Source organism: Propithecus coquereli, unplaced genomic scaffold (genome assembly GCF_000956105.1).
Source record: "Propithecus coquereli isolate 6110/MARCELLA unplaced genomic scaffold, Pcoq_1.0 Scaffold79, whole genome shotgun sequence".
Taxonomy (NCBI): Eukaryota; Metazoa; Chordata; class Mammalia; order Primates; family Indriidae; genus Propithecus; species Propithecus coquereli.
In genome coordinates, this window is record NW_012154062.1 from 5,368,894 (window position 1) to 5,392,800 (window position 23,907).

The 23,907-nt window shown below is 51.9% G+C and overlaps 1 protein-coding gene across 1 annotated transcript in view; it reads left to right on the forward strand.

Annotated features, from left to right (window-relative positions):
* The first annotated feature begins 752 nt into the window (after positions 1–752).
* SLC25A37 (solute carrier family 25 (mitochondrial iron transporter), member 37) overlaps positions 753–23,907 on the forward strand; it is a 35,405-nt gene continuing 12,250 nt past the window's right edge. Inside the window, exon 1 of the mRNA XM_012663030.1 lies at positions 753–1,161. Coding sequence (XP_012518484.1) covers positions 952–1,161 — 210 coding nt within the window. The 5' untranslated portion in view covers positions 753–951. The remainder of the gene's footprint in view (positions 1,162–23,907) is intronic.

Genomic DNA, 23,907 nt, shown 5'->3' on the forward strand with positions numbered 1-23,907 from the left:
GACATTCCATAAGCGGACAGGTCCTTACCCTATTTTTTGACTTCTCTCCCTTCCCCCAGATGGAGCAAGACAACGTTAAGTCAAAATAAAACAGCCTGGATTACAATTTATTGAAGAAGCCAGTTAAGGATGACGCTAAAAACTAGTACAGCAGAAATTATAAGGCAGGCAGAGGCAAGGCTGTAAGATTTTACTCTCAGTCACTTGGCACTCCTACTGTGAGACCAGACCTCTAAAGACCTTCTGGGCATCTCAAACCCAAAGAAAATTTGCTGGAAGTGCCTACTCAAAGGGGCTCCAACCTGGGTACTACTCCCAGTCCAGTTCAACCTAGGGCAGGGTGGATTTGGCCTCTTTGCGAGAACAAGAGGAGGAACAAATTTAGCTATGTATTATGTGTTTTCAGTAAGAGAATAAATTTTGAACAAAGCAGTGTAGAACGGGACGTTGAGTTTTAACTTCAGGCCTTAGGAATGCCAAAGCTTGCTGAGCAATACGGTTTGCAAAGCCACCGGCCCTTGGGGTGGATTTTCCCTGAGCCACACATCTCCTCCAGCTCTGGGCACATGCCCCTGCTGCCAGGCCGACCCTCCCGGGGGACCTCGCCTGCCTGCCCCTCGCGGACCCGCACCATCCTCAAGGTAGCACAACTTCCCCGGACACCCCAACGTCTCCTCTCGCCCCCGTCCGGTTGCTGGGAAATGTGCACTGGACAGTGACGTCACACAGGGAGGCGGGCCCCCGCGTCCCGCACACCAATGGCGCGGCGGCGGCCGGCCGCTTCTTTTCCAGTGATTGGAGGCGCGGGCCACTCCGCTCCACCCCAGCCCGCCATGGCGTCAGGCGCCGCAGCCCCGGGGAGGTGGTTCCCACTTTAAGAAGTGAAGTTTTTCGCCCCCTCCCCCTCCCTGCCCACCTCCTGCAGCCTCCCGCGCCCCGCGGAGCCGGCGGATGGAGCTCCGCAGCGGCGGCGTGGGGAGCCAGGCTGTGGGGCGCAGGATGGATGGGGACGGCCGAGATGGCGGCGGCGGCAAGGACGCCGCCGGGCCGGAGGACTATGAGAACCTGCCGACCAGCGCCTCCGTATCCACCCACATGACAGCCGGAGCGATGGCCGGGATCCTGGAGCACTCGGTCATGTACCCAGTGGACTCGGTGAAGGTGAGGCGAGGGGAGACGCCGGGCTCCGAGCGAGCCGAGCAGGGGCGCGCGCGCGCGTTTGCATCCCGCGCGCGTCAGCGCCCCAAAACCACGCTGTCCCCGGGGCCGCGGCCGGCCCGGGTCTCCCCGGGAACAGGCGCGCGCAGCCCGGGCTCCGGGGAGCGCGCCGCGCCGCTCCTTCCGCCGACCCCGCGAGGGTGCCCGGCCCCGGGTGCTGGCGGCGCTGCGGCGGGGGAGGCGAAGGGGCCAGCGCTGCTGGCCTGGGTGGCGGCGGCGGGGCTCCCTGGGAGGCGATCGCTGCAGCTTTGCACAGTCCCTCCGCTCCGGGCGTGCGGGCTGGCTCGGGCTGCCCTCACGTGCGCGGTTTCCGCGGCGCTCCCCGCGGGGAAGCGCTCACACGCTCGCGCTGGGAAACGTGGCCCCGGCCCGGCCGCGCGCCCTCCGGCCCTGGCGTGTGGCTGCGGATCCCCAGGTTGTCTGGAGAGCTTTCGGCTCTTGGCAGGTCTTTCCGGGGTACCGGTTCGGTGACGTCCTGTGTGATCCCCTTTTCTCGGGGTTCCTGCACCTCTTCCCCGGAGTTCGGGCAGCCGAGCCGCAGGGAGACAGTGAGACCCGCAGTGACGTTTGTCTTCTCCTTTTGCTTTCGGGGAGGCAGACTGGTGGGCAGCCAGGGAGAGCTTGTCCTGTGGAGCCCTTACTATGGGTTGTGTAATAGGCACTCTACCTTTTAAACCGGGTCTGGTCCCTTGCCCAGGTAGTTTTAAATGCATTTGTGTAAGGAGGCAGCTTTAGCAGGCGGGTTTTGCTTGTTAGAGAGCTGCCCTCTGTCAGCCTGCCCAGAACACCGATGACAAGGGGGACAGAGTGGTACAGGAAGTGATACTAATATAGATTGTTACACGCTGCGCTTCTATAGGTATATCTCATCTAATTTATGTAGCAACCCTGGGGGTTAACAGATGAAGAAACTGAGGCACAGACAGGCAAACTGATTAACCTGAGCAGGCTCCTAGCCACCTGAATCCTCTGGCTGCAGCTCCAGTGTGCTTTGGGGAACTCTGAGGCCTTCCTAGGTGGCAGTTATCTCCCAAGGCTGGGCCCACAGAGCCACCCACCAGCAGCTGTCTCTTGTGGCTGGTGCTGGCCCCACGTGAGCAGGTGTGCAGGCCAGAACGTCTAACTCAGAGGGTTTTCCCTGCTCTGGGCAGCTCTCTTGGAGCTGGCAGTCAGCGGCTGGACAGGCACAAGTCCAGGGACAAAAAGGCCTGGGCTTCCAGTGTGGCTCTGGGTCTGACCCATCACTCGGCTGTCCCTCCAGAGTCCCAGTGGGGAATTAGAGGAATGGTCCTTGCCTGCCACTCTTGCTGCTGGGATCAGGGAGATCGTATCTCTTAGGTTTTCAAAGCTCCTCCAGGAAAGACCCTTGACAGATACCAGGTAGCATGTATATAAGAGAGAAACCCTCAAATGTAATAAAATTCCTCACAGTTGAAGCTGTTGTCTCAAGTGCCCTGGGCAGAGTGTGGGGAAAGTTGGGAGCAGGGAGATGTTCTGTGAGCAGGCTCCAGGGCCACTGGTGTCTTAAGATGAACGTCCCGTCAAGGAACCCCACGACTTGTGAGGCCCTGGGCCTCTTCGCTGTGAGTTTGGTTCAGAGAATCATTTTAGCTTATGTTTAGGATTAGAGATAATTAGTCATGTCTTTCGAGCTCCCTTTGACATTCTCAAGAAGCATTTGTCTCACCTGTTCAAAGTGTGTGATCTGTGTTTAGTTCCCTGTTCCTCTTGTGGTCCTGGAGACACTGGTATGTTTTGATTGAGGTGTCACCTGTGTACTTAGTATTACTTTCTGTAGCAGTTTTCACCTGTGGACAGGTTAATATGGTGCGTACAGTCTGGCTTTCCTAGACAAGTTGCTGCCCTCATGGGGCTTGTCTGTAAAATGAGGCTTGGGTTGGCTAATCAGTGAGGTCTTCTGGGTTATGAGATTCTAATTCTCACCCCAAATAATGACCCTTAGGGGCTCTTCTGTTCTTAAGGGTGCAGGATTAGTTTTAAAGCATCTCTCGTTTTTCCTACAACTTTCTTGGAAGGGGTAGCAAGGATTGTTCTGTTCAATTTTCAGCTGAGACGAAAGGCACAGAGAGAGTGGAGTGGCTCGAGCCCAGGTTGCATGACCCAGGGAGACCTTCACAGAGTGCTGAGATCTGCCAAGACCAGCACACTTGCTGGTGTCCAGCAGAGGGCTGGGGATGCATCTGTGCCTCAGTCATGGAAATGCTTCACTTGGGGAGACCACAACTGTGTTCCTCTTAAATATTTTGAATGAGGGAGGATCCCATGAATAATTGAGTCGGGAGGCCTGGGTTGGATTTCAAGCCCTGCCCCTAAGTTGCTTCATGCCTCGGGCACTATTCTGTGCCTTACTTTTGTCACTCCTAACATGGGGGCCCAAAAATGGGGGCCGTTCAGTGTTTCTCCACATTTCGTGTTCCATGTCTCTGAACACAGAACACCCATTGCCCTCTTTTATGTGCCTTGGGGAAATTTCAAAATCATTACAACTGAAGCCAAATCCATGTAAGTTATGTCTTGGAAGAAAAAAAGTATTCTTTGAATTTTGAAAGGCATGCATTTTTAACCTTCTTGAAATGTTAAGTGAGAATGTTGAGTTGGCTAGTTTTTTCCCAGTTTTTCTAACAGTGCTGGTCACTTTCCACTCTGAGCCCGATGCTGCTTGTTTTGTGGTACTAAGTGCAAAAAGCTAGCCTCACTAATGCTTACAATTATATAATAATATTAAATTTGCTTGTTCATGAAGTTCCATCCCCCCAGTGTCACTTTAATGACTGGTGTTTTTTTAAACTGTGGATCATGACCCATTAGTAGAGTCAGCATTTTGAAAAGTATTGGTGAGAGTACAAAATATGAGTGTGCACAGCGTGCAATAGAAATGTTGCTTGTTGAAACTCTGAGTTGTACGTGCGTACCCCAGGTGGCAGTGTCAGACGCACTTCTAGCTGGAGGTTATGGCCAAGTAAGTATGGAAACCACTGAACCTGCGGCTCCCCAACTTCTCTGGAGCTCTAGCAGGCAAAGGCCTGAGATTATTAAATGGTTATTTGGAAGACATTTGGCAATTTTTCTGCTCCTTCCTACATCTTCCTCTTTTGCTTAGTCCCACTGTGGGATGGGTGCTCCTTCATCCGTAAAGGACCAGGCCAGTGGAACCTCTGGCTGTCCCCAGGCTTAGAGTGGGCAGCAAAGGTGTACAAAGGGAGGGAGCACAGGGTCTCTGTAGGGCTCTCGCCAAATAGTAGCAACGACTTGCTTCTTTCCATCTGGGGCTTGGCAGCGGGTTTTCCATGAACCTCTTCCTGGTGTCCCAAAGTGGCACTTGGGGTGGCTGTGAGAACCCCTGGTCTGGTTAGGAGTGCTGAAGACTGTGGGGAGCATGCCAGGTGGGTGGAGGAGGAAATTCCAAGTAGATTAGGCACACCGCTTGGAGACCACGCTGGGTCCTGCCGTGGTGAAAGCAGGGGCAAAAGGAAACAGGAAAGATTTGAAGCCGTGGGACTTCCGCTGACCCTTTCACGGCCCTTCTTTTGCTTTACTTGTCAGGGAAACCCTGCCTTTGACTCTACTGGGATGAACCCTCCTTCCCAGTGAGCGCGGTGAGGCATTCACTGTAGGAGCCGGTGGGTGCTCCTCAGGCTGGCCTCAGGGACGTCCCCAGCCAGCCATGCCCCGCCCGGCGCAGCACTGCGTGAGCCAGGTGCCTGGCCGGGGCAGTCCAGGGCCCCTCGACTTCTGAGTTTTCTCCTCGTGGCCTCCTCCATGCAGGCTGGCTTGGTTGGTGGGAAGGGTGCTGGTGGGTGGGGAGGGGGAGCAGGCAGCTGCCAGAGTCTCCTCCCACCCACTCCAGTGCTTTCGAAACAAAGTGCAGTGCAGTAGATGCCATTGAGCTTCAAAAGGGCGTGAAATCCCAAATTGCTCTAGTTCCTGGAACAAAATTATAGTGATTTTTCTCTCTCCCTTCCCATTTCTCTCCTTCACATCCACCTCCCCCTGCTTCTTTGCTGTCCTTCTTCGAGGAGAGGTGCTTTTGTAAGAGGTGAGTTTGGAGGGGCAAGTCAGAAGAGGGGTACTCTTGAGGTCCTGTTCCTTGTTTCTGGAACTCCCAGGCTGCGTGCTGACACCTGCAGCCAAGATCTGCCCCCCTCAGGCCTGCCGCAGAGGAGGGGGCAAGTGGCCCTGGGGCTCCCACACAGCCACTTTCCTCTGCCCTGAAATGGGGGAGGGGCAGGCTGGAGTGCGGGTTGCAGGGGTGCCCGGGAGTGTGGTGGGCAGCAAAGGGGGCCTTGGCTTTTTAGTGGGGAGAGGCATTTGGGGTCTAATGGGAGTCTACTTAAACCGCACAGGACAGTGTATATGTGGGTTGGAGACACGTGTGCCCCCTGGAAGGGAAGGGTGTGCTTCCCAAACCTTTTCCTGGCTTCCATGAGGGCATGTTTCAGCTCCCTGCGGCCATCGAAGAGGGCTTTTGTCCCATCTGCTCTTTGGGGCAGTGACCGATCTCAGGGCCTCTGTCTTGCTTTCCTTATTTTACAGTTTTGGGCTCGTGATCCCTTCTGACTCCGGGGGTTGCCCTTCCCTGACTCACTGGGTGAACTCACTTGCTCGTCTCAAAGACTTCGTCATTCTCTCTTGAACCCCAGAGCTTCAGGATCTTTCCTATCTGTGCTGGTACTGAACCTTGCCTTGTCAAAGAATTTCTGTTTTTGTTTTTGTTTGTTTTCAATCTGAAGCTTTTGAGCTCCTTTCGTGTTGACTGCAGACATACCCTGCGGGTCGTGGTGTTGGCTGGACCATCCCAGAAGGCATGCTTTGCCCAGGGCCTGCTGCCCCACCTACCTGGAGTGTTCACCACTGACATTTTTCACGGGAGGGATGTATCTATCTACTCACTTTCTCTTTTTTGAGCTGTAAACTTTCCCTCAAGCTCCTACAGAGCTGGGTTTCTCACCCTCAGAGAACTGGCTTTGACCTACTGGTTGGGCAGGACACTTGGCATCTCTGAGTTTTGTTTCCTGACGCAGGGATGCTAATTTTCATCTTGCTTTCTCTTTCTGGGCTCAACTTCCTGTTACTTCTTTCCTTCCTTCTCCCCTTATTTTTCCACCGGGCCCTGGGGAAGTTCCTTGTTAACAAGCTCCCTTACACTTTCCCATCTTCACCAAACTTCCTTCCACCTCCCTGTCCTTATGGAAATCAGCTCCTCTTCCTACCCTTAGGAAGTGGACCCTTGAGCCGGACTGCCTGGGACTGGGTTCCATTTCCCACTTAGGTGTGACCTCGGGCAAGTTTCTTAATCTGTCTGTTTCCCATCTGTGAAAAGGGGAAGGATGACTCTGATCTCTTGGGTGGGGGGGTGGTGTGTGAGGGTTAAGCCCTAATGCACTTTGTGCAGTGCCCGATACAGACAGTATGGCGGATGCTCTCTTGGTGTTAGCGCTCATCTTCATTGTCGTCATTACCAGCACGACTGCAGTCATGTTCCCTCGTTCTCTGAGGACTGTGGCCTCTGACGGCGGACTGCTCCTCCACTCCAGACCATGTCATCAACCTGAGGACAGCCCCTCAGTCACTGCCCAACTCACCTCCAAGTCTCTCCATTCTCTGTGCCTCTGAGGTCAATAGCCTTTGCCTCCATTGGGCCTTGACCTAACTTAGAACTTCCTGCTGCTGAAATCTTAAATCCAGATGTCTCATAGCCTGGACCCCGAGGTTCATCGCTGCAGCTGCTCTTGGGCCCTCAGTTTCTCTGTCTATGGTTCTTCCAACCCTGGCCTGCCCCAACCTGGTCCTAGATAGCCTGTCTGTCTGTTGGGCGGCCGAGCCCTCTAGCCTCCGTGGCGTCCTGTGTGTGTGTGCTCTCCGGCCTCGCGGGCCCTCAGCGCTGCAGTCTGGCCTTCCGCGTCTTCTGGGCAACTGCCTATGTCCTCCTGATCCTCAGCCCTCCCGCTCCACCACTTTCAGCCTCAGTGTGGCACCTTGCATCCTAGTTCGTAGAGAAACCAGGGCCCCAGTCAAACCTGTCTCCCTGTCACTGTCCCTCCAAATGCTCTTGCCTTCTGCCGCCACCATAAGGTAACAGGTGTCCTTCGCTCCTCTAGGTTGAGGAAGGGTGGTGTATCCGGACCACACAGACACACCTGGGTTTGAATCCTGGCTCTACACCTGGGCACATCACCTGACTTCTGTAAGCTCAAGGGTTCCTCCTCTGCAAACTGGGGATATTAATACCAAGACTTGTTTTATAGGGTTGTGGAAGGTATGAAGTGAGGCTCTTGCCACAGGAAATGGTGACGGTGGCAGTCATTTTTGTCCCCTGGCTCTTGAGTGACACAGTTCCAAGACCTCCAGTGTGCCCTCTCTGTTGAGTCCTTCTCAGAAGCGGTCTACAGGTGCAAGCCTGGCCCATCTGAAACAAACGAACCCAGACTTCTCACCTTGACCCCGCACGAGTACCACCCTAACACTCTCCTCCCATAAACAAACTCTGTTGCCCTTTTTTCTCCTTAAAATAACAAATGTTATGAAAGGACTGTTGACACTTGGTCTCTGTGTACTCACCTCTCACCCTGCCCCCTGGCTTTTGTGTCCTCAACTCTGCCAAAGCCTCATGAAGACGGCTGGTCAGCCGTTGTCTCCCTGGCCCGCCTGCTGCCCCTGACCTGCCGAGGGTGCCCCGAGAGGGGCTCTGCCATGACCCCGGTGTACCTCACAGCCCTCGTTTCCCTCCATGGGTCTGGCTCCTGCCTCCACCCTCATCTGTCCGCAGCACATGTGGCTCAGTTTCTGCCTGGGTCCTGATAGCTCCCAGATCACTATCTCGGTCCCTGGCTCTGGGAGCTGAATCTCCAGTTGCCTTGTGGCCTCCTCAGCGTCGGCGTGTCCAAAGTGTGCGTCCTGGCCTTCCCGCGGGCCGGCTCTTCCACCCGCGTCCCTCCCTTGGTCCCCTGGGGACCATCTCTGGCTTCTCTCCAGCTGCTGCCCCATATGCATTGGAGACCTGCCCATATGCATCTGTAATACCCCTTGAATTTCTTTCCTTCTCCTCCCTCTGCTCCTCACTGCCTTGGTTCGGGGGACTAGGTGGCCTCCCCTCCTTTGAGGATGCCAACACTTCCCGACTGCCCATCCCTCCTTTGTTCTTCTCCATGGCATTTGTCACCTTCTAACACACCCTATTTTATTTATTTATATCGTGTACATGTTGTATTTATCATATTATTTATAATGTTTATGATCTCTCTCCCCTCATTAGAACGTCAGCTCCAGGTAGGCAAGGATTTTTGTTCTTTTTTTCTCTGGCTTGTTCTCATTGCCAGCAGCAGCACCTGGCACACAGGAGGTGTGCAGTAAGCGCTTGGTGGATGATCCGCTGCGTTCATTGTGCAGATCAGGCATAGCTGGTCCTGATCACTCCAGCTTCCTGAGCTGCGGTTTTCTCATCTGAAGTAGGGAAGTGTGATAGGCCCGTCCTGCCCCCTCGCAGGTCCGCTTACCGCATTTAGTTAGAAAATACAGCCAGGTGTGCAGGGAACACAGTTTGAAAAGGATAAAGCTGTCTGCAGTGCTAGGTCACGGTATGTATTCTCAATCTGGGATTCTGTGTAAGGTAGGGTCAGCTGATGGGAGTGGAAAATTCAGCCCATTCTCTCTGGTGCAGCAGAGCCTGCCAAGGGGCTAAGGAGCAGCCACATCTCTGTGCAGTTCCCATCTGGCGTCTCTCCCCACCTTTTAGTCCTTTAGCTGTTCCGGTTGCCTTGCAAATAAAGTGTACAGAGACTGGTACTCTTTCCCCTGCAGTCTCCCTCCGACTGGCCTGCCAGAGTGTAACAAGTATTCTGTGAATATTGGTTGAGTAAAGGAAGGCATGACTGTTTTAAAGAGATAAAAAAAAAAACAAAAAAAACCCCTGCTATTAAATAAACGCCAGTGTTTGTTTTGTCTTGTCCTCTTTTTCTGCAGTAGAACCCAGGAAGGAGCAGCTACACCCCATGAGGCTGTGTCTTTGGCCACTCGTTTCATTCTGCATTTCCTGAGTGTCCTCTTCGCCAGGCACTCTGCTAGACACTGGGCTACAAAAATAAGAATACCGGGCTCCTGCTCCCGCAGCAAGCATGCTCTCTATAATTAGACCTGAGCTTAGGTGACAGAACTGACTCCCTTTGGAGAGAAGAATCACCAATCTTGATGTGTACTTTCAAATAGACTGGAAACACAGTCTGGGTTGTCTGGGCTCTGGGCTGCTCCAGCTGCTGCCATCTTCCAAGGTCTGAAGCCTGCCGGGATGCATCCTTCTGTTTTCTCTGAGGGGCACTCTTGAATTGGTTCCTTCTGCTGTAGGAGACAGTGGTCCTCAGTTGTACTACCCGCCTCCCATTCTCTTCCTCACTCCTGTGGCTGTTAGTCATTCTGGAAACTCAAGTTGGCTCATGGAAGCTACCTTTGGAAACATCTCCCACCCTACTCGTAATCCCGGACAGTCCAGGAGGACCATTGTCTGGTCACTAAGAGGTGTTAAGGTTTCACATTCATGCTTTCTCTCTGAAGAGAAAACAAAACATGTCGAAATAAGGAGAAATCCCAGCAGCAGCGTGGTTGAAGCAAGAGTTGCATAACAGGTTTAGGAAATGTCTGGCCGTTGTGGGTCAAGTTGAGTGACTGCAGCTTTGTGTCACCAGGAGGACTTCCTCTGGGTCCACTGAGCCTCTGGATCGATCACATACTTCCAGTGAGAGACTCAGAAAGCTCTAGGACCCTTGGGTCGGGCTGGCCACATGATCTGTGGTGCCTGCTGCTGATGAAAGCCCCTGACCCTGTCTCTTCCTGTGCCAACAGCTTTTGTTCCCTGGCATGGCCAGAAAGGTGCCTTTGAGATGCTGCTGTGGGTGGGGGCTTGGGAGGGGTGTGTGCCTGTCAGAATTATGCTGGTGTTAAAGCCCCTGGAGAGGCCACCAAACTAGGGGGCAGGCCCCATGAATTTAAGTCCTGGTCCCTGCCAGTAACCAGTTCAGAAACCTTGGGCAAATCATTTCTCTGGGCTGGTTTACTCCTCATGAAACTAGACTAATATCATCTACTTTACCTTTTTGACAGGGCTGTTGGGTGGGAAGCTTACGTGAGATCACATTTGCAAATGGCTTTTGTAAAGTGTAGCGTGCTAAGCTAATGACGGGTTGCATCAGAGGCAACATGGTTCATGATAAGGGCTGTTCAGGCTAACAGCACAGGCCCTGGGGCCAGACTACCTGGAGTGGCACCTGGTCAAGTTACTGAAACCTTTCTGTGCCTTATTTTTCTCATCCGTCAAAAGGGGATAATAACAGTACCCACATCAGAGTGGTACTATGAGAATTAATTGAGATGATATATCTAGAGTGTTAATAGTGCCAGGCACTTGGTAAGCACTCAGTTAATGTTAGCTTCTATTATTATTTCTAAAAGTGTTATTACTTGAATGCCTGCATATGTTTGTATATTGCTGTTGCAATTGTACATTGCAGTATTTTTGTATTAAGTTCCATTTGGTCATTTGATCCTCCTAGCTTTCCTTTGAAGGCGAGAAAAGGCACATGTTGCTTCTCACTTCATATTTGAGAACACTGAGCTCCAGAGAAATAGCATGCCCTGGGACTCAGGCCTTTTTCCTGCTACAGAGCTGGAGTGGGAGAAGCGAGGGAGGGAACGAGACAGGAGCAAGCAAGCGGTTGTTCATGGCTTAATGGCAGCTGAGTCCTTGAGCCGGGTCCTGGGAGATGGAAGAGAAGGGGCTGGGATTGGGGGTGAGGGGCAGCTGCAATCTTGAGAGGGAAGAACTGGAGTCCAGAGAGCACCAGCAGGAAATTGCGGCACCCTGAAAATATGGCACAGAATGCAGGGCGCTAGCGTATAGTTAGGAGTTCTTCAAGCAAATATGTCAGTAAGGAGGAGATGATGACAAATGGTTATTGCCACAGGATATTTTTGGCTCTGTTTGGCTTCCCTCTCTGGAACAAATTGCGGCTGCTCTGGCACTTTCTCATTTCGGCAGGGAGTTGGAGGTGCACTCAGCATAGTGATTTGAATTCAGACTGGTCTGAGCATTGCTTTCCAGATCACAGTGTAAAAGTGACCTACTGGGAAGAGCACTACATCATAGTTCCTTGGTCCACTAGGGCTGCAGTTTTCTCTTCTGACGAAGGGAAGAGTAACAGTGCCCGTCCTGCCTCCCTTTTAGGCCCACTTACCGCATCTAGTAAGAACATACAGCCAGGTTTGCAGGGAACGCAATTTAGGAAGTATAAAGCTCTCTGCAGCTGCTGGGTCATGGTATTTATTATCAAACTGGGATCCTGTTAGAGGGGTAGAGTTAGCTCATTGGAATGGAAAATCCAGGCTCTCATTCCAGCACGACCGAGGATTCACTGCAGCTGCGTGGCCTTGGGCACTTAACCTCTCTCCTTACACAGTGTCTCCCATCTGTTGAGCAAAGGTGGGGTGGCCGTCTGCTGCCGCCTCTTTGGCTGGCTTAATGAGGAAGAGCCAAGTCCTACTCAGTGTGCTCAGACATACATTTTAAATGGGTCATGCAGGATGGGCGATGATAGCAGCTGTATGCAGCAGGAACCAGCAGGCTAGGGAAGGACGAGGCCACCTTCCGAGAGGGCAGTGCCCAGGGCTTAGGAATTCTCACTTCATATGCCCACTCTTGTTTGTCAGGGGAGTCTGTCTCTTTGAGCACCAGGCAGATGAGTCTGGGGACATTGTGAGGAGGGGCGGGAAGGTGACTAATCACCCTGAAGCATGGCTGTGTGTGTTCGCTAACGCTTGGGTTCTTTCCCACCTTGGTCTTTCCCGTCTCTGTTTTCCTTGCTTGCTCAAGAGGAGAAGGAGGGAACACACAGGTGCCTTTGTCTCAGGGTCCCCACGGCGCCCACGTTGAGGGTTTTGCGGGCTCCTTGCCTTGCCTTGTCCAGGGCCTGGCTTTAGAAGCGGAACGTGGAGGGTTGCAGCCTGCAGGAAGCTGGCCAGCCAGGCTGCTTGCCGGGCAGCGGGACCCGCCAGGCACTGCCGCCGACTCACGACTCACGACGTGTCCTCCCCTCCCCTGCCTTCTCTGCCCTAATGTGGATCACGGTGTCCCAGGGCTGTCAGGAGCCTGGATTAAAGTTTCTGGGTGGCTGGTTGTTAATTAGATTTGAGGAGTCAGACCAGAGAGGCAGGGAAGCCTCAAAGGAAAGAAGATGTGGCTGGTGCATGTATATACGTAGGAGACTGGAAGGGGTGAACCGAGGGTGTGTCTTGAAAGTTCCTTTCCTTAGTCACTGACTCTGTGGTTGGTTTGCTGAATGTTGACTTGCCTTAGGCTGATTCCTATTCATGTTGCTACCTAGGAAGATTCAAAAGGCATTTGTGAAAGTATAGCTTCATCCCCTGCTAGATTACAGTGAGCTCTGCGTAATGATGTTTCAGTCAACAACGGACCCCATGTACGACAGTGGCCCTGTAAGATTATAATGGAGCTGAGAAATTCCTATTGCCTAGTGGTGTCCTAGCAGTCCATAATGTCACAGCACACACATTACTCTCGTGTTTGCGGTGATGCTCGTGTAAACAAACCTACTGCGCTGCCAGTTATATAAAAGTCTAGCACATGCGATTATGCACAGTATGTAATACTTGAAAATGATAATAAATGACTGTGATGCTGTTTTATGTATTTACCACTCTATACCCTTTATCCTTATTTTAGAGTGTACTCCTTCTGCTTATTAAAAAACAGTTAACTTTAAAACAGACTCAGGCAGGTCCTTCGGGAGATGTTATGGAAGAATCCAGAAGAAGGCATTGTTTTCACAGGCGATGACAGCTCCGTGCACGTTACTGTCCCCGAAGACCTTCCAGTGGGACAAGAATGGAGGTGGAAGACAGTGATATTGATGATCCTGACCCTGTGTAGGCCTCGGCTAATGCATGTGTTTGTGTCTTAATTTTTAACAAAAAAGTTTAAAAGTAAAAAGATAAAAAATTTTAAAAACGGAAGAAACCTTATAGAATAAGGATATAAAGAAAGAAAATATTTTTGTGTAGCTGTATAATGTGTTTGTGTTTTAAGCTCCGTGTTATTACAAAAGAGTCAAAAAGTTAAAAAAATAAAAAACTTATAAAGTAAAAAAGTTATAGTAAGGTACAGCTGATTTGATATTGAAGAAAGAAATTTTTTTAATGAATTTAGAGTGGCAAGCGTACTTTGTAAAGTCTACAGTGGTGCACAGCAATGTCCTAGGCCTTCACGCTCACTCACCACTCACTCCTGACTCACCCAGAGCAACTTCCAGTCCTGCAAGCACCATTCATGGTAAATGCCCTAGACAGGTGTACCATTTAAAAATGTTATCTTTTATACAGTATTTCCATTGTACCTTTTCTATATTTAGATTCCTCTAAGTGCACAAACACCATTGCGTTGTAGTTGCCTACAGTAACGTGCTGTACAGGTGTGTAGCCTGGGAGTGATGTGCTGTGCCACGTAGCTTAGTAAGCTGTACCATCTAGGCCTGTGTAAGTGCGCTCTATGGTGTTCACACGACAATGACATAATCGCCTGATGATGCGTTTCTCAGAATGCTTCCCTGTCGTTAAGCAACGCAGGGCTATAATTAAGGGTGCCCGTGGGGTAAAACCGTGTGTGGGTGGGAGGCAGGAGGCTCGACTCAGCCCAGGTCTCTCCCCACCTGAGTCCCCATCTGGCAGGGAGGACAGATGTCCAGTGACTCATTCCTCTAAGGGGTGACGAACTGTCCTCAGGGATCCCGAACCTCATGGAGAGGAGTCAGGAAGGGCCCCCTGAAGATGTCATATCTCAGTATCTGTATCTAGACCTGGATGTTACAACAAAGCTATTCGCTCTGTCCCCTAGAACATCACAGCCTGTTCCCAAGGTGCCTGGCCATCTCCAGGATGCCTGCACCCCGCTGACACTCCGATTTGAGCCTTTCAACCACAGAATCAGCTGAGAAAGTGTCCAAGGTTTGGGGTCACCAGGCTGGGGAGCCTCCAGGCAGGAACAGTTTCGGCAGCTCCTCTTTTCCTCCCTATTCTGAAATTTCGATTCCCCAAAGGGCAGCCCAGCCTCCTCCCTGGGTGGCAACTTTCACTGCAGAGCTAAAGGCCCAAGGAGGGTGGAAACAGGAGGAGGAAGGGAGGATAAACGGTCCTATCAAAGGCATTTCTGCTCAAAATTGGTTCATAATTAATGGGTGGCAGTCAGGACCAGCGGAGCGGGAACCAGATAAGTGGCTAAAGATTAAATACAGTCATGTGTTACGTGAAGGTTTAGGGTTTGCCTGGGTGGCCTTTCCCAGCCAGGTCACAACTTGTAGGGTGAAGAGAGACTTGTCAGTGTAGGGGACAAGGAGCCTCGCAGCACTGGGGCCTACTCTAGAGACTCAGATTTGTGTGTCATTCCTTGTCACTTTTTAAAGGTAACTGGAGGCCGGGTGTGGTGACTCGGGCCCGTAGTCCCGGGTGCTCAGGAGGCTGAGGGCAGGAGAATTCGCTTGAGCCCAGGAGTCAGAGGCTGCAGTGAGCTGTGATCGAGCCACTGCACTCCAGCCCAGGCGACAGAGGGAGACCCTGTCTCTAAAATGAATGAATGAATGAATGAATGTAACTGGATAGCTGGACATTTTTCCCTGTCTTCTCTCTTCCCTTTTAGCCCTCCTCTCTTAGAGGTGGATCCTTCTATAAAATGCCAAGTGCTCAGTTAGCTGGGTTTGATAAAGGGCGTGAGTCAGAGCTGGAGGACTTTCCTCCTAGTGTTTATAATAGTCCAGGGTGTCGACGGAAGCTCCCGGATCTCGTCACTTGTGGAAGCCGAGTCCTGTTTCTCTAAGAGGCCAGTGCAGCGACGCAGGCACCAACCTGCTAACCCAGTGCCACCTCTGTTTCTGTGTCCGCGGATTCCTCGACATAGGAAGTCTTTGTTGGTAGAGCTGTTTGCTGGGTGTTTTGAAGGAGGATGTGTGTGGGCCTTTTTCAGTGTCCTTAGACAATGCAGAGCTGTCACCCGGAAGAAAGGATCCCAAAGATTGGATCGGGTTGCTCTGGAGCCTTAGAAAACGCTCTGTGGGGGAGAGAAGGGTTGTCTGCAAAAGGGTTAAAACCCTAAAGTGTATGTGAGACTGGATGTTTCTCTGTTAATGGATTTTTTTCCCCCTGAATCTGGCATCTCAGGCAATAACTGAATTTTAATGTACATACATTTATGTAGGCCAGGAAGAGTGTAGTGTTAAATTCACTTACTTAGAAAATTACTGAAGGTTTATATTTAGTCCTTAGAGCTTCAAGAATATCAGCTCAGAAATTTTTAATGGTAAAAACAATATAACAATAAAGAACATATTTACAAGTTGAAATGAACTCTCGGCTACTTATTTTTTCCCCCCAAAGTCAAGTTTCAGAAGGAGGTGAAGAAGGAGTTGAAGCAGCGGTTTGCCATTATGGGATGCATGTTAGCACAACCGTGGGTGGTAGCCGGCTCCGTTTACCCTTGGAATTAGTGCTTTTCCCTCCACTGGCTTCTGAGAGTGGGCAGGCTGGTGACGCTTTGCCTGACCTTGGGTAAGAATTCTTGTTTCTCAGCTTCCGTTGAATGTCTGTCTCTTCCAAGGATCTTTTGCATTTTCTGATCATCCAATCATAAGAAAGTTTCTGAAATTCGCTTTCAGACCCTGAAAACCAAACATTACTCCAAAACTGGGCTTCTGCTAGAAGCTGCTTTAAATTGGAAACAGATTTCTGATCTCTGAGCAGCCAGAGTTTAAGGGGCAGGGAGAACCCCAGGAGCGTTTGTCCATCCGGAGCTGGCCATTCCCGGTTGGCTTGGCTGGAGGGCGTGGAACAGGGATAGGAGAAGGAAGGCAAAGGCACATCTTCCTGAATAGACACACAGAGAATGTTTATATTAATATTTGCATTTTAGAGTGAATTGTAATTAGCTCGAAATGACCAGCCGCCCACCAACCAAGTGACCCTGGGAAAAACACTTAACTCATCTGAGTCTCGGTTTCTTCGTCCGTGAAATGGCAAGATTGAGCTAAAACTAAATGGTCTCTTGGGCAGTTTCCAGTTCTAAAATTTCCACTCCTTATTTACATGGGACAGTACAACTTGTGGCTCCCTATTTCGACTTTGTTTGTAAAATATAGACTCACAAGCACTTTTGCTTTGAGGAGGAATCCAGGAAGACCCTGCGTTGGAACTTGGCCAGAGGACCTAGTGGCAGTGAGGAGCCAGCTGCCCATGTACCATTTCAGGGCCCCGCATTCCAGTGTGCCCGCCTCGAAATGATAGTTGATTTAATCTACTTGAAACCTCCAATGACAACACTTCAAGACTGCAAACCGTTCATCCAGGCAATTCCAGAAATGCTGAATGGCCACAGCCCCACCCGGGGTTCAAGGAGAGAAGTGTGGCAGATGCTTCTGGAAGGCCCTGTTTATAGCTCTCTGACTCCTTCCTGCCGGGACCTTTCACAAGTTCACTACCAGGAAGCTGAGTCATCCAGGGGTCAGCTGGCCTGGCCAGAGTCGCCCGGCACTGCCAGAGGCACAGATGGGGTGAGCCCAGACTGTTCGTTCTGGGGGAGCGTCTGTGGGACCGGCAGGGTTGGGGAGCTGGGGAGTCTCCCTGCAGCATTTCCCCAGCACGGAGGTTTATGCTCCCTGTAGATGTCACAGGGAAAAACCTGCTCTTGTTTTGTTCACTTCATTTCTTCCTTCCCGTTCTTCTTCATTCCTGAGTCCAAGGCAGGAGATCAGGACCGAACAGACAGGTCAAATGACCCTCTTTACACTGGTGTTCAGGGCTCAGCAGGGGCTCTGTGTCCCTATGGCTTGTCTCCTGGGGTGCAGCAGGCTTCAGGTGACACCGGCCTCCTCAGGGCCTCTGTCCCCATCGCACCGGCCCTATCTGTGCCCCAAGTCCCTCTTGCCTGAGCTTCACCTGCCTGACCCTCCTCAAGCCTTTAGTAGTCACTCCCAGGACTCCACCCCAAATCGAAATCAGCTCCCCTGCATTTGTCCTCATGACACCTTCTACTTCTGCTTCATGACATTCAGAGCTTGGAATTTTTTATTTGTAGGATTTTTAGTTTACTTTTTCCTTCCCCAACTAGACTGTAAACTCCTCGAAGGCCAGGACGACGCCTGCTTCCTCATCCGGCAGCCCCCGGGAGCACACTGCCATTTAGGTGGCGGGTAGAATGATCCTGGGGTTTTACCGGCTGAGACTTCTGCAGTCTGGGGGCTCACTCTCATCCGTGGTGGCAGGGTCCGTCTCTCACTTCTGGAATCCCGGCTCGTCAGACGGTGCTGGTTTAAATTATACACCTGAGCTTCTTGTTTCCAGGGAGAGGGTTTCAGTCAGCATAAAATCTCATTGATGATTGAGGGTTTCTCCCGTTCCCTTTGGCATCCAATAAAACTTCCAAAAGCTTAGGAAATAATTTGTACGTATCGTCTAGCTTAAAGTTAGCAAGTGGGTCCCGGAGGCTGAAGGTTGCGTCTGCCAGTTGTTTCCTCTGGGGTCTTTCCCCGGGACCCTTAGAGCAGCAAGCCTGGTGTTTCGTGCATCCTGCCGTCTTTCCTCATATGGAAGGTGAAAGGTGTGTGAAGAAAGAAGAACATCCCCTCCAGCTGTGACTTGGCACTAACCTGGTGCCAACTACATGTAAATCATCCCGTGTCACAGAGATAGTTTGATAGTGTTTGCGTAACATCTGGGGAATTTACCCCGTGCCCCTACTTTGGTCCGTAGCATCCCTGGACGCTGCAGCCCAGCCCTGGTGGGGCTCACACCCTCAGCTGAGTACCCTACGTAGTGGGCCCCAGACCGTGGCCAGGTGCATCGCACTGGGGGGCCCAGATCCACAGCAAACGGAAGAATTTGGGCCTTAAAAAATGTGCTTTGTACCTGGCTGCGGGTGAAATTTAGTTCAGCTCTGAGTCGTTGGCAGTTGTTTATTGAGCATGTGTTCTGGTGGGCACGGCGCTGGGTGCCGAGGTGACATCCGTGAACGGCAATGCCCTTTTTTCTGCTTCTCTCCAGCTTTCCTGGGAGTCGGACACACAGACGCACCACCTGAGGTAATTGTAAGTGGAGGAATGAGCAAGAGAAGGCTGGCGACAGGGCTGCTATAAAAATCCTTTCTTCTGTGCATAATAGGTTAATAGCGGGGCGTGCTTTGGAGGGTGTGGTCGTCACGAAGGGCGTGGAAGCTGGACTTGTACAAGCTGGCAGGACCACACCCGACTTGGGAGAGGAACATGGGGCTTCTCAGGTGCCCAGCTCCCTTAAGTGTCCGGCGTGGACAGTTGATATTCAGATAGGTGAAATGATGGCGCAGAGTTCCTTAGGGATTTGGTGGAGAGCTGGACGGGAATTGAGGTCTCCTGACTCTTCGAACAGGGCTCTCTCCGTTTTGTCATGCTCACACTTAGTTGCACAGTTTGGAGGATCGCCCCTGTTTGGTAAAGTGAGACACACTCACTATGAACACCGGTGCCCTGTAGCACCCAGAAAAGGAGGGGCGAGAGAGCCTGCCCACACCCATGGGCTGAGGAGGCCTGAGTCCTCTGGGGCTACCGTGTGGCATGAGAGAGGGGGCAGAACCCACCAAGGCTTCCCTGCGCCCAGTCCAGCAGCTCAACTTGGCCGGCATCTGGCCGTTGGCCTGGGGCTAGTCTCCCACAGTTCAGAGGGTAGCGAAGCTTGAGCAGGGAGAGGGCCTTTGCCCTGCCCAGCCCTGGCCCCGACCTTTAGCACTGGTCAGAGGCCCCTAGACCTTGCCCTTGGCTCTGAGCAGCCAGGCTAGGGTGAGTGAGCACTTCTGTTTGGGACTCTCTACGCCTGTGTAAACTGATACCAGTGATTCTCCCTGCCCTCCCCGCCCCCCCAGCTAGCTATCCAAGTCTCCTTTGCTACGTAATTGGGATTAATTTAAGCAGGCTGGTCTGTTCATTTAGAAATGGTTAGTGAAGAAAGGTGCACGTGTGGGGCTCAGAGCCCCTTGCGGGGCTGCCATGGACGAGTCCCCTTGCTCTGCCGGGACTTGGTTTCCCTTCTGTTAAGAGGGGCCTCAGGAGGGAAGGGCCACTCGGGTGGTCTTGCCGCACTTTGGGGTACGTGCGTGGTGATTACGGGTGAGTCTGCCCAGCCAGCGCTGATCCTGGAGGGCGTTCTCCTCCTACACAACAGGAGTCTCCTGACGGAATCAGCAAAAATGACGTCTTTCTAGGAATTTGCTGTTTATCCAAAAAGACAGAAATAAAAGCAACAGGCAGATGTACTCCAGACCCCATGCCAAGGGCTTTTCATTGTTTGCTGTAACCCTCACGGAGACTTCAGGAGGTCGGGGCCATCACAAGCCCTGCTGGCAGACAGGGAAACAGGCTTCTAGAAGCAGTAACTTGCCCAAAGACACAAGTCGTCTGGAGGAAGCTGCAGAGCTGGGATTTAGATGTGGGGGAGGCCCCAGAGCCTGTTCTGCTGTCCTTGGGCCTTCGTGGGGCTGTGTATTCTTTCCAGAGGCCGCCTCTCCTTTGTCAAGCTGTGCTGGTCAGAAGGGGTCAGGGTGGGGTTTCATTTCTGTCCCTTCACTGTGAGGGTGCAGGGACTGTGGCCTGGGGTTCCCAACCCCAGTGCTCTGTGGCTGGTAGCTTCCTCCAGGGACTCTGGGGTCCATTGTGTGGTTTATGGTCATTTTATTCTGTAGTCTAATGCTGCGGCCCCCAATCCCCAGGCCATAGCCCGGTACCAGGCACCAGACCGTGGCCTGCTAGGAAATGGGTGTCGCATCACCACCTGAGCTCTGCCCACCCACATGACCCCCCCCAGCCCCTCCCCCATCCATGGAAAAATTGTCTTCCATGAAACCGGTCCCTGGTGCCAAAAAGGTTGGGGACTGCTAGTCTAATGGGATTCAATTCAAACCTGCAATGAAGTCCTTTGTGCCAAACAGCCATTTATCAGCAAGTAGAAAAAAAACACTCATGCCTTCCAGCAAGACTAAGCTAGTTTTGGCTACAGCGGTTCTTAATGAGAACGCAAGCCGTTTGTATTAACGTAGGTGGTGGTTTTCTTCTTGCCAGGTAGGGAACACACTGCAGCCTTTCTAAAAATATTTACAGTGAAGATAAACATCTCTTGAGCACCTACTTACTGTGCAGCACTAGGAGATTGATGCACTTAAGTTTTTTCCTTTATTCCTCTCAGGAAGCAGGTGAGGAGGAGGATTTTACGATGAGGGGACTAAAGTTTAGGGAAGTGAAATGACTCATCCTAATTCATGCAGCTGTGAAATACAATAGGATTTCAATGGGGAGGTGGGTGAGGACAGGGCCATCTTTGTGTCCTCAGGTGTGTGAGTGGATGGATAAACTTCAGACCGGATCCTGCTGGCTTCCCTGCAGCCCCAGAGCACGTGCCCAGAGAGTGGCTGCCTCCCCTGCTGGGAGGTCTCTCCTGGCTGTTTGACCCTCCCCCAGCCCAACCCAAGCCCTTCCCTGTGGCACTTGGCCCTCTCATTAGTCTAGTTTCCTCAACCAGAATGTAAGTGAGCATTTGGGGGCCGGGAGTGTTGAACTAGGTTTCCTTGAGATTCTGTGATTGGGATTTTCTGCAAAATATGGTGGAAGGCTGGTCAGAGGGGCAGGGTCTGGGAATCGGAGGCTGGAGCTGGGCAAGTATTTGTTTCCTCATTAGCTAAACAAAGTTGGGGGGCGCTGGAGGGGTGGCAAAGCTCTGAAGTCACAGGAAAGCTCGTTGGGACCCTGGTGCTGCCAGGCTGCAGTGGAAAGTCCAGTGGGGAATTCGTGAGCACGAGACAGGTGCCTGGAGTCTGTCCCTCCCCTCTGCCCACGCACAGTGCGTGTCCTGTTCTGGGGTGCGTTGCTGTGTTTCTGCAGCACCTCGATGTGGACTCAGGTGTTAAATTCGTTCTCTCATGTGGCCTTTCGATGCTTCAGAGACTTTACCTATATGCCAGGAAAAGAAAACCTTTTAAGGAAGAGGTGTTTCTTGCGTCTGCCTCATGACGTCCTGTCCTGTCCTTACTTGTCAGTGGGATGTTTCTGAGCCAGTGATATGGACGAGGCTGGCTGGGTTGTGGGAGGCCCTGGGTAGTGCAGCTGACTAGCAGTGGTTAAACTCCCTCCTGAAAGCAGCCTCACTACTGGAATATTCCAGTGTGAGCCTTTGAATACCGACAAGCGCCAGGCTTTTGTCTGTCAACATGCCTCCCTCCCTGTGACCTCGGCTGGTGAGTGCTTCAAACTCTGTTCCAGGACAGAGAATGGGTTTGTATGGAACCAGCCACTATTGCCCAGTCCTGATGGGACCAGTGGCCGAGCTGATGGCCAAGGTGTGGAACAGAGTGAAGTCGGGGGGCTGGGCTATTGACTTTGCCGGTAAGTGTACTGCTTGCAGCTTGGCACAGACAGAGCCCCCGGGGGCTGCGTGGACATTAATTAACAAGGGAGGACTTAGGTGCCTTCGACATAGTCAGGGCTGCTCCCTCTTCCCCCAGGACGGGCACATAGGAGGTGGCATACATGCAACTTAGCATGGTCGTGGAAGCAGAGCTATTGGGGACAGAAGGAAAGTTGGAGCTCACCTGTGAGCCCTTAGCGTACCTGCACTACGGGAGAGGTCGTGGAGCTCAACCACCTGGCTTCCAATCCTGCTTTTGTACTTTGTGACCTTGAGAAAAGTTGCTTGTACCCTCTGTGCCTCAATTTCCCCGCTTGTAAAATGAGGATTGCTAGCTGCAACTAGTGCCGTTTTTATTATTATAATTATTTTGTAAATGGAGGCATTGGGGGTCCAGAGAAGCAAGTTATTCACCCAAGGCCACACAGTTGATTAGCGCGGGATGTGGGACTAGAAAGAACTGTGACCCAGCCTCTGCCCCTCCAGCCCAGCGCTCTCCCCTCCCTTTCTGTCTCCTAGGGAGGTCACTCATTGTACCCATAAAATCCCAGCCCTGTTACCTGGCATCTTGGGAATTTGCCCCACCTGTATGGCAGAGAGAATTTAATACTTTTGGGCGGGCCGCAAAGTGGATGTTCTGAGTGTGTGCTGAGTACGTTTCGCCTGTCCAGGCATGGCTCCTTTCAGCCCTTCCTCCTTCTGCTGTAGGACTGTCTAGAGAAGGGGAGAAGACCAGGTTTGGCTCCTAGGGTCAAGGAATGTGGGACTGGCATGCTTGGGGCCGCTGGTAAGGTGGTGAGCTGCTGCCCGTGGACAGAGAGGGAAACCTAAGTGGTGCGTAATGTTATGGTGGCCTTGCAAGTGACTGCAGCTTTGGAGAGAGCAGCCAGCCTGTCCAGCGGCCCAGTGGGGAGGGCTTCTGTTGCAGAGGCCTGCTGCCTTCTGCATCTGGGGGAGCCCGTCTGTCCTGCTTACTGTGTGACTTTGCATAACTTCTGCTGAATCGCTGTCATGTGCAGGACACTTGACTATAAAGTAAATTGCAGACTCTTTAGCAAGGTGCTCAGAGCCTTCCATAGCCCCAACCTGCCTTTCTTCCAGCAAACATCTGCTGATCATCTAATGTTACAGCTGGTCTCCTAAGGCCGGGGCTGCCTCTCCGCCCCTATCTTACTATTGTCTTTTTCTTTTCCAGTCAAAGTAACAAATGCACATAGTCACAGAATCAAATAGCACAGAAGGGATCGTAGTGACAGCTCTATTTCTTGCAGGTTGACATCTGGTCCCTCTTGCTAGGTGCTGGCTGCTCAGTTAGCCCCTTTTCTGGCTGGACGTGATCTGGGGTCTGGACCTTCACGCTGTAGCATGCCCTCCTGCGGCCCGTCTCAGGGAAAAGCTGGGTTTGGTGCGGTGGCTTCTTTCCTTGGAGGCTGAGGAACTTGGTTATATCTCTGTTTTGGTGGAATTGGTATTTTCCACTGAATGCATGATGGAAACTCTTCATGGAGTCCTTTGTCCCTAAAAACAGCAGTGCCCCCTGACGCACACCCCAGTGGATCCTGAAGGTTTCAGGATATGTCTGGAGAGCACAAGTGACACGTGGCATGAATCCTTTGTGGTCCAGGCCCTGTACTTCAGAGGCAGCAGGCAGGGAACCAGGAGATTGGACTGCGACTGGTTTGTTCAGGACAAATGTGACCTTCTAAAAATTGGGACCCCCCTTGGGATGTAAGTGAAAGGGCAGAAGAGCCTTTATGGTTTTTTCTCACATGTATGAACCCACTGCCCCCACCCCAATATCAAGGTGACCAGAATGCCACAGGAAGCCTGGCCTTCCTCTAGGTGAGGCAGGGAAGTCCGTGTAGACTTGATCTAGCTGGACGAGTGTTTCCTGCCAGGTCTCAGCTCTCTGTTTTGACTTGGTGCACCTTTTCTGACTGATTTCCCAGAGAGCCCGCCCCTTCGCTTGCTTCAAAGTAAGGGTTCTTCGTGGGGACTTTTTAGAATAAGCTGGGAGCTTTTCTCAGAACGTGTATGCCTGGAACTCCCTCGCACCACCCCACTGTGGGACACTGATATGTGATTGTGCTCCTCCACCCCCTCCTTTTTTAAGGGGGGGCAATGACCACTTTTGGAGGAATCATTTTTGTCTTGCTGGTTTCTAAAGAGGACCAAACTTTCCTTTTGATAAAATATACATATATA